The sequence below is a fragment of the Chlorella variabilis genome (genome assembly GCF_000147415.1).
Source record: "Chlorella variabilis unplaced genomic scaffold CHLNCscaffold_34, whole genome shotgun sequence".
Taxonomy (NCBI): Eukaryota; Viridiplantae; Chlorophyta; class Trebouxiophyceae; order Chlorellales; family Chlorellaceae; genus Chlorella; species Chlorella variabilis.
The window spans coordinates 147,108-156,276 of record NW_005435054.1 but is presented as its reverse complement, the minus strand read 5'-3'; the positions used below and the strand labels follow the sequence as shown (position 1 = coordinate 156,276).

The 9,169-nt window shown below is 66.7% G+C and overlaps 3 protein-coding genes across 3 annotated transcripts in view; 1 reads left to right on the top strand and 2 right to left on the bottom strand.

Moving 5' to 3' along the window:
* Window positions 1-931, bottom strand: part of CHLNCDRAFT_141434 (hypothetical protein) — a gene marked incomplete at both ends in the record, with an annotated part of 2,725 nt that extends 1,794 nt beyond the window's left edge. The window contains 3 exons of the mRNA XM_005843110.1: window positions 182-271; window positions 379-483; window positions 762-931. Coding sequence (XP_005843172.1) covers window positions 182-271; window positions 379-483; window positions 762-931 — 365 coding nt within the window. The remainder of the gene's footprint in view (window positions 1-181; window positions 272-378; window positions 484-761) is intronic.
* Window positions 932-1,247: 316 nt separating this feature from the next.
* Window positions 1,248-4,185, bottom strand: CHLNCDRAFT_141433 (hypothetical protein; the record flags this gene model as incomplete). Its single annotated transcript, XM_005843109.1, has 6 exons — window positions 1,248-2,456; window positions 2,573-2,722; window positions 2,844-3,017; window positions 3,176-3,309; window positions 3,540-3,663; window positions 3,742-4,185. The coding sequence occupies 6 exons, from the start codon at window positions 4,183-4,185 to the stop codon at window positions 1,248-1,250; spliced, it is 2,235 nt and encodes a 744-aa protein (XP_005843171.1).
* A 1,054-nt stretch (window positions 4,186-5,239) lies between these two features.
* On the top strand, window positions 5,240-8,976 carry CHLNCDRAFT_33234 (hypothetical protein; the record flags this gene model as incomplete). Its single annotated transcript, XM_005843141.1, has 10 exons — window positions 5,240-5,343; window positions 5,482-5,526; window positions 5,625-5,704; window positions 5,986-6,238; window positions 6,522-6,610; window positions 7,102-7,272; window positions 7,732-7,833; window positions 8,107-8,254; window positions 8,584-8,671; window positions 8,900-8,976. Coding segments are annotated over exons 1-10 (1,125 nt in total), but the record flags the coding sequence as incomplete, so codon positions are not given.
* Window positions 8,977-9,169: the final 193 nt, after the last annotated feature.

Here is a 9,169-nt window from a genome sequence, read left to right as displayed (position 1 = left end):
GCGCATTTGCGGGTTCAGCGACACGCATGGGGCAGCCCCAGCATCGCCCATCAGGCTGCTGCAGCTCACAGGCCGCACCCTGCCCAGCCCACAGCGGCGAGCACGGCAGAGAACAGCCCACACGGCAAACAGTAGCTGACAGCCTGCCATAGCGACACACTCACTGCCAAGCGTGGCGAACCAGGGGACCTGCAGCCCTGGGGCCTTGTAGATGTTGGTGAACTTCTGCGTGAACCAGTGGTCGCTCAGGTTCCTCAGCCCAAAGCTGTAGCTGCACGGAGGACAGGCGGAAAGTGACAGCGGTGGTTGCGGCGGCGTCAGTCGGCGGTGTGGTGGGAGGATGTCCCAGGGCCTGCATCTTCCAGCCCCGCGGCTCACAAGTTGTCTCCGGTGCTCAGCACAAAGTGCGGCTTGCCGTAGGCGCTGTTTGCTTTCTTGGCCATCATCTGCGCGACTCGGGTCTGGTTGTAGCCATTGGGGTGCCTGCACGCAGCGTCAGCAGAGGGCTGTCGGCTTGGCGGGCACAGGTGGCCAACTTCAGTGGCCGCCCAGCCACTCCAGTGCCTCGCTAGCGTGGCAGCAGTGTCTATTTGCGGTCAGACGCTCCAAAAGCTGACTGGCTAGTTGCTGCGCTGCCTACCAAGCAGAGGCTGGTAGGTACGGTCGCTGGCGGCAGCGCCTGGGGGCGCCAAGCCCCGCCTTCTTCTTCCCCCTGACAAGTGGGCCTCTTGCGCTCCCTCTCCTCTGCAGCCGCCACTCACTCATCGTTTGCTCTCCCCCAGTCGCCCACCACGAAGAAACGGAGTGGGTAGGTCTGCGGAAGGGTCACCTTCGCCCCGAATGCCTGAGCTGCCACCCCGACGAGCATCGCCTGAGCGCACATCAGCACCAGCAGCGGCGGCCTGGCAGCCGCCGCAAGAGAACGGGGCATCGCGGTACGGGCCGCGGGAGGAGCTCCCCAGAGAGGCAAACGGAGCTGCGGGGTGATCACAAACTAACGATCCATCAAAGAGCCTGCAGAGGGCCGCCTACCAGCCCTGGTGGCTACTGGGGCTACTCAGTGTTTCTGGCCAGCTGGCAGAAGTGGCGATGGGCTGGCGATGAGAGCCGCTGGTGCGGCCAAATTTCGCCAGTCAGCTGGCGATGAGGTCGGTGCAGGTGGCGATGAGCGCCCCCAGACAGCCAGCGGAGCGGCGGTCAGCGCGGCGGTAACCCACCCTTCTGTCCCTGCTCTGTTACCTGCTCTGTTACACCTGGCGCTTGACGGCCCGGTTCCAAGCATCAAAGGCAGCAGCAAAGGGGAAGGTGTCATAGGAGAAGGGACTGCTGGCAATGCGCAGGCAGGCGTTGAGGTGGGGCGGCTTGAGGCGGTTGCGCAGTTTCGATTTGATGTTGTTCATGCTACTGAACCGCCGCTCATTGTCGACGCTGCCAGTCGGCTGGCACAGCAGCAGCTCAGCCAGCTTGTGGTACTCAGAGATGCCGGCCAGGGTGGCATGCTGTGCCTCCAGAGAGCGCCACAGATGCTCAGTGGCACAAGGCAGCTCCTCGCCTGCCGCTTGCGCCGTACGCCGCCGCTGCTGCCAATCTCGGTACTGCGGGGCACGCGTCTGCATCAGGGCTGCCCAGCGGTCAGCCTGCAGCTCCAGCAGGTGCACGTCAAGAGGCGGCTGCACGGTGACGGGCTGCGGGGCCGTAGGTGCTGCAGGTGCTGGTGGCACGGGCACAGACGCAACCGTGGCGGTGCGCGGGGCGCTCGCTCGCGAGGCCGCCGCCTGCAGCTCCAGGTCATCAAGCTGAGCCTGCACTGCTAAATAACGTTGCAGTGCTGCTGGCCGGTCTTGCGGCGCTGTGTCGGCCGACAACGCCACAGCAGCAGCAGCTTTCAGCTCTGCGCTTGCAGCCATCACTGCCTCCAGCAGGTGTGCTGCATCTGTTGAGCGTTGTTGCTGGGCTGCCGCTGCCTCCTGCTCTGCTGCAGCGGCGGATGCTGCTGCCTGCGCCTGCACCTCTGCTGCTGCCTCTGCTGCGGCTGCCTGGGCCTGCACCGCTGCCCGCGGCGTGTAGTTTCGTGCCACGCCAAACTGCTTGGCCAGGGTTGCAAGGTCACGCTTGAAGCGCTGCAGGGCGTCTGGCTGCAGCCAGTACTCAGGCTGCACCACGCCGTACGCCGCCAGCAGTTCCGTGGGCGGAAAACGCTCTGCCAGCTGCAGCACGGTGGCCTGGGCTGCCTGCGTGCCAGCGGTCATGGCGGCTGACATCTCACGTCGCAACACGCTGAGCGTCACTGGCTCTGTAAACCGGCACGCACGGGGGTGCCGGCGTGGCTTCTCTGCTTGCAGCGGGAAGCTGTCGTCGACCGAGTTGAAGCGCAGCACCAGCTGGTCATTGTCGTCGAACTCCAGCTGCCCTGGGAAGGCCTGCAGCCCCAGCTGCACCTCCTTGAACTTAGTCGCCTGGGCAGGGCAAGGGGGGTTTACAACAGCAGCTCAGGGGCAGCCGATCCTCTTGCAGCCCTGTTGCAGCAGTGGGTTATGAAGTAGTGGGCCAGAGAGCAGCAACTTTTTCGCACCATCTTGGGGGAGGCAGACAGGAAGTTGTACACGTCGCCCACCAGCGCCTCCACTTGCTTGAACAGCTCCACGCTGGCCACTGCCTTGCTGGCCAGCGAGCCCTTGTGAGCACTGCAGTGGCTGCGCTGAATGAAGGGCGCCACCTGCTCCTATAACAAGGAGAGGGTGGGTGCAAAAAGGGGCTTGAGCCAGGCAGCGCTGGCGCATCCAAGACGCCGTTGACCCATCTTGCGCCTCTGCCCACAACAGGCAGGCAGGCCCTCAGCTCACCTCCAACAGGACACCCACGCCGCCCAGGTGGCCCTGGTATACCATCGCACCATCAAACGCGCCGCCTACCAGCTTGGCGCCAATCTCCTCGGGTGGCAGACGGAACACGCGCTGCAGCACGTCCAGGAGCAGGTCCAGCTGGCCCTGCGCGTCGGTGCGCAGCCCCACGTCCACCTGCGCATTGGGAAGGGGGGCTGGCAGTGAGCTGGCGGCAGCAAGCAAGGAAGCAGGGAAGCTGTGCCAGCTGGATTGCAAATCCTGCTGCCTCCGCCCACCACCCGCACCATGGTGCCGAAGCGACACACGCGCTTTGCAGCCATCCAAAGGTGCACCTCCACATCCATCATGTCGCAGCCACCATTGTCGGTGCTCGTATCGACGCTGATTGAGAAGAAGCGGCATGCCTTCAGCTCGCGGATCAGCTCCTCCAACAGCGGCGCATCAATGCCCTCCGCCATCTCCCAGCCTGCAGCCAAGAGGGGAGGAGGCTTTAGAAACCAGCAAGGAAAGCGTGGCTGTCAGAACGTTCACCAGCGCCTGCCTCACCTCCGCAGTCATTCCAGTGTGTGGCGGAAATGCCAGGCAGGCCCAAGTGCTGTAGGGGGCCGAAAAGCCGCTCAAACGCCAACATGGACTGCCCCGACTGCAAGATGTGCCACAACATTTTGAAATGCGGCGCGCGACGCGCGCGCGCACGCTCCAGCGCCTCACGCGCGGCACCCTGCTCTGCCTGCTGCAGGGTGAGCTGCTGGCTGGTGCTCTTGGGGGGAACATAGGGCAGGCACGCCGGCTCCCACTTCTTGACGCTGGTCTTGTGCCCCTACAAACAGGAACGGGAGGCTGAGAAGGGGCGAGATTGTGCCAAGCCGCCGCAGCCCTGCGTGCGCGCCGTACGCACCTCGCTAGTGGCATGCTTGTTGATTGTGTCCAGCTTGTTCTGCAGCATCACCGGCTTGGTCTTTGAAGAAGAGCAGGCGTGGCAGAATACACTGCTGCCGTGCTGGCCCAGCCAGGGGCGGTCTTTAAACCACTCAGAGTGGATGCCCCGCTGCGCGCCCGGCTTGTGCAGCTTCTGTTTTTTGGCTGGCGGCATACCGATGCTGCTGCCTGCAGGCTCGTTGCTGCCTGTTGGATCATTGCTGGCTACAGGCTCGCTGCCGCCCAACTCGCCTCCACCGCCTGCCGTCGCCACCGATGCCGGGCTAGCAGGCGGTGGATCAGGCTGCTGCTCCTCCTGCTGATCCTCCTGCTGCTCCTCCTGCTGCTCCTCCTGCTGCTCCTGAGCAGGGGCTGACTGCTGGGACGGCCCCTGGCCGCCGCTCAGCCAGCTGCGGAGGTCCATGCGCCTGCTGGGGCTGGCGATGTGGGATGTGATGGCTGGCGATGGGTTGGCGAAGGCGGCCTTCGGCCGCCTTGTATTTCGCCTGGTACGTCTGGCGATGGCCTTCGGCCAATCGCCAGCCAGGGCCTTCTTTCAGCCCAATTTCGCCAGCAATTGGCGATTTCGCCAGCTTTCAGAAACACTGGGGCTACTGGTGGAACTGCCTCGCTGGCGGTTGCCGGTGGCTGCTTGGCGGCGGCACGCACCACTGGGCTGGCAGCTTGGCGCAACCTGCCTCAATCGGGCCTATGAAGCCACGGCTAAAATTTTGGGCGAGGGAAGCAGCAGCATGCCAAGCTGCAGTGGGGGAAGCAGTCCAGCCTTGCCGCACATGGGCTGCCCACCTTGCTCGCCGCTGGGCACAGGCCCCTAAGCAGCCCTCTGATCGCATAAACGTGCAGGAGCCGAGCGCGTCCCTGATCTGCAACCCGGTGGCCATGTGACTTCAACAGCAGTCCATTTGAGCAATCGCGGCTGCCTCAGAGTGGCACACGTCGGCAAGCAGCTGCCAGCTGTGTGCGATTGCTGGCGGCAGCAGCGAGCGCAGATTCAGACTGCATCGCTGCAAGGCAGCATAGAGCCCATGCGATTGCCTGCATTGGACAACTGTGATCAAGCACGCCGAATACCAACCCTCTTTGCATTGAGCACTGCAAGCACCTCTCTGCGTTGAGCACTGCAGGCACGAGTGGGCAACGGGCGGCTGACGCCAGGCACCTGCTGCCCGCCTCTGAGCGCCGCCCCATGAGCGCTACCCAGGTGTTGCCATCTGCCCTTAAGCAACTCTCTGCCACGAGGAGCAGGCTGCCCCAGGCCTCCCAGCACTCCACACATGGACGACGACGACCGCTTCGCTCTGCTCTGCGGTGTGTCTGCTTTGCGGTGGGACACAGCAGCATGCATCAATTTGGATCGTGGGCTGTCCTCTTCAGTCTAGGTTTCTGCCAGCCTGGACAGGAGAGCTATCCACTTGAAAGCTGTGTGCAAACGCCACGCCCCGCGTCCCCCTTGACAGGCCTATCATCCGTGTCCCTGAATTCGCCCGCCATGGCCGGGCTCGTCACCGCCAATCTCCTGACAGCCGCCCCGGCGGCGCCCAGCGCCTTTGCCGCGCGCTCGGTGGGTGCCCTACCGCCGTGCAGCCCATGCGGATTGTCTGAGCTGCCCGCCCCCCACAATGCTCGCCCAGCCCGTGCCACACTGCATGAGCGTGCGCTGCGCCGCTCACCCCGCTCTCCCCCTCCTCCCCTCGTGCAGACTCGCCGCGCCGCCCGCACCGCCGTGCGGGTGCAGGCCGCAGGGGTGAGCACAGCGCGGCCGCCCGGGCCCGCCGCCGCTCAGCCTCCTGCTGCTGCTCTCGCCTCCTTCTCCGACTCCCGCTCCTCATCCCTCCCTCGCAGGCCAAGATGCTGGAGGCCCCCAACTACATCGACACCGTCCCCGACTCGCTGCTGCGCCCAGGCATCGACGACCCCGACAGGTGCGCCCCTCGCCCGGCACGTCTCTTCATGCATTTCACACGCGTCATGCATATGCTTATATAGCGGCTCATGCTGCAGCAAGAGCGTGGCAAAGAGCGCTGGAGCCACACGCTGCGCTCCACGCCCCTTCTACCTGCGCACAGCATGCGCCCGTGCTCGTCCGTCGGCCGCCTCTTGCACATGACTGCCGCACCCGGCCGCGCGCCGCCACGCTCACACTTCCCCCCGCTTCCCTTGCCCTCCCTGCCCCGCCCCGGGCCCCTCCCGACCCGCCCTGCAGCATGCGCGGCAAGTTTGAGCGCATGATCCGGGGCGTGCAGGACCAGGTGTGCGCGGCCATCGAGGAGGCCGACGGCGGCGGTACCTTCCGCCTGGACGCCTGGACGCGCCCCAGCGGCGGCGGCGGCATCACGCGCGTCATGCAGGAGGGCAACGTGTGGGAGAAGGCGGGGGTGGCGGTGAGCGTGGTGTACGGCAGCATGCCCGCGGAGAGCTACCGCGTGGCGGTGGGCAAGGACATCCCGTTTGAGAAGGTGAGGGGTGAGGGTACTCTTCGCATGTGCCGCCTGCAGCCGTGCGGCTCGCTTGCTTGCCGGGCAACACGCAACGCAGCGTGGGAGGGCGGCAGGGGCCTGGGCGGCAGGGGCCTGGGCGCGGGCGCCTGCTTGCGTGCGGTTGTGCGGCGCGAGCACCACAGGGTGCGCTTGGGGCAGAGAGGGAGGGGGAGCTGCGAGCCCCGCCCCCGCCAGCCCTGCCGCGTTTGGATGCTCAAACCGGCGGGCGCTGCTGGGTGCTCAACGCCACCCTGTGCCGCAGGACGACCGCGTGCCCTTCTTTGCCGCCGGCGTCTCCTCGGTCATGCACCCCTGGAACCCGCACTGCCCCACCATGCACTTCAACTACCGGTGAGTGCGTACATGTGTGTGTGTGCGAGTGTGTGTGCGTGCATGTGTGTGTGCGTGCATGTGTGTGTGTGTGTGTACATGTGTGTGTGTGTTCATGTGTGTGTGTGTGCGCTCGTGTGGGAAGGGGGTGCAGCAGCAGCTGGGCAGGCCACGGCGGCGTGCGACGCGGCCCGGGGCTGGCGCGGGCCGCGTGCGCTGCAGCCTGGGGGGCGGGCGGCAGGCGGCAGGCGGCGCCTAGACGACGCAGCCCGCTCAGCCCGGCGGCGCTCGCCGTGCCTGGCAGCAGCTGTGGCCCAGGCCTGCCGCCGTCGCCTTCCTTGTGCACACACACACGAACCTGGACCCTGCACCTCCGTCCCCTCCACACTACCGCACCACGCACGCACACACACACGCACGCTCTCTCTCTCTCTCTGTGCACACACACACCACCACACACCACTCCCTCTCACTCTCTCCCTCTCTGCCTCTCCCGCCGCCGCCGCCCGCAGCTACTTTGAGACCGAGGAGTGGAAGGGCGTGCCCGGCCAGTGGTGGTTTGGCGGCGGCACCGACATCACCCCCTGCTACGTGAACGAGGAGGACATGCGGCACTTCCACGGAACATACAAGGCGCGGCCGCCTGCTGGCTCTGCCGCCGCAAGTCGTTGCCGCTGGCTCTGGTGCTGCTGGGCGCTGCCGCTTGTTTCTGGGGCCGCAAGGCGTTGCCCCCGGCCCTGCGTTTGCGAGGCGCGCCTGCGGTGGGTTCGCCCTGGTGGGGGCGGCGGCGGCGGGTGTTGTGGGGCCTGTTGCTGCTGCCGCGCACGGCTTTGCTCCCCACGGCCCCCCCCCCCCCCCTCCTCCCTACCCTCTTAGGCCGTGTGCGACCGTCACGACCCCGCCTGGTGAGCCTGAACCCCGCCACCGCCCTGCCCTATGGCCCTCAGCCCCTCTCCCTTCCTTCTTCCTTTTCCTTGGCTCTTCTGGCCCCTCCCGCGCCACTCTCTCTTGTGCCTGCTGTGCCGCCCACCTGCGCCGGTGGTGCGTGCCGCCGCCGCCGCCCGCCGGCGCCGCCTGTCCGCATCCGCGCGCCCGACCCTGCCGCGCGTGCCGCCCTGCCGCGCCGCCCCGTACCGCCGCAGGTACGACAAGATGAAGCTGGCCTGCGACGACTACTTCCTCATCCCGCACCGCGGCGAGACGCGCGGCATGGGCGGCATCTTCTTCGACGACCTCAACGACCGGTGGGTGGTGGTTGCCACGCTCTTACAGCTGTTAAGCTAGCTTTACAGCTTTACAGCTTGTTTGACCAAGGTTTGGAGCTTTTACAGCTTGTTTACACAAGCATCACAGCTTGTTAACCAAGCTTTGGAGCTTGTCTAAAACGAAAAAGCGCATCCATGGGCGAGCCCTCTGCCCCTGCCTATTCCGCACCTGGCTGCATGCCCGCCCTCCACCCCCTCCCAACACACACACCGCCGCCGCCCCTCCCCTCCCTCCCCGCCCCTGCCCCGCAGTGACAAGGACGCCATCTTTGCCTTATGCTCTGACTGTGCGGCCCACATTGCCGAGAGCTACGTTCCCATCATCAACAAGCACAAGCGCGACCCCTACTCGCCGCGGCAGAAGGAGTGGCAGCAGCTGCGGCGCGGGCGGTATGTGGAGGTGAGGCGGCGGCGGGGCCTGGCCTGCTCGGATGGCAGCTTAAGCTTGCCCTGCCTTCCGTGTGGGGCTGGCGGGCGGCGGGCCGTCCAGCCTGGCTGGTCGCACACTCGTTGCTGCCGGGCTGTGGCGGCGGGCAGCGCGCACGCTGGCTCCTGCCGCCTGCGCGGGCGCGTCTGCCTGCCCCCGCTTGCCAAGCCCTCCAGGCAGCCGATCCGGCACGGTGCCCTGCCTGCCCCCACAGCTCAGCCTCGCCTGGCTGACCCGCCCCTGCCCGTGCACTCCCCTCCCTGCCCCGCCCTTCACCTCCCCGCCTTTCTTCTTCCCCGCAGTTCAACCTGGTGTATGACCGCGGCACCATCTTTGGCCTCAAGACGGGCGGCCGCATCGAGTCCATCCTCATGTCCCTGCCCCTCACAGGTGTGCCCAGGCGCACCCGCCCTCGTGATCCTCCCCCTTTCAACCCGCTGAATTGTTGCCTCTCTTGGGTTGCGATGCCTCTCTCTGTTGGTTGGCTGCGGCGGCGTAGCCCCCTGCCACCCCGCCCGCACCTGCCGGGCCCGCGCCCCAGCCCCGCTCCTTGCCCGGCCGCCCCCGGCTGCCTGCTCACCCCCGCCCCGCCGCCTTCCCGTACTGCCTGTACCGCAGCCGGCTGGCGGTACGACTACCAGGTGGACCCGCAGGGCCCCGAGGCCAAGTTCCTCCACTGCGTGCGCAACGCCCGCGACCAGAGCTGGGTGTGAGCGCAGCGTGCGCAGCGCGGCAGCCGCCGCTGCAGATGCGCCACTCCAGCAGCCGCCACTGGGCGCGACGAGCGGGCGCCGGCAGCAGCGCCGCGCGCCGCGCGCGCCTACAGTGCCAAGCGGCCACAGCTCGCTCCCCGCTGTGCGTGGCAGCAGCGTGGCGTGCGCTTTTGCA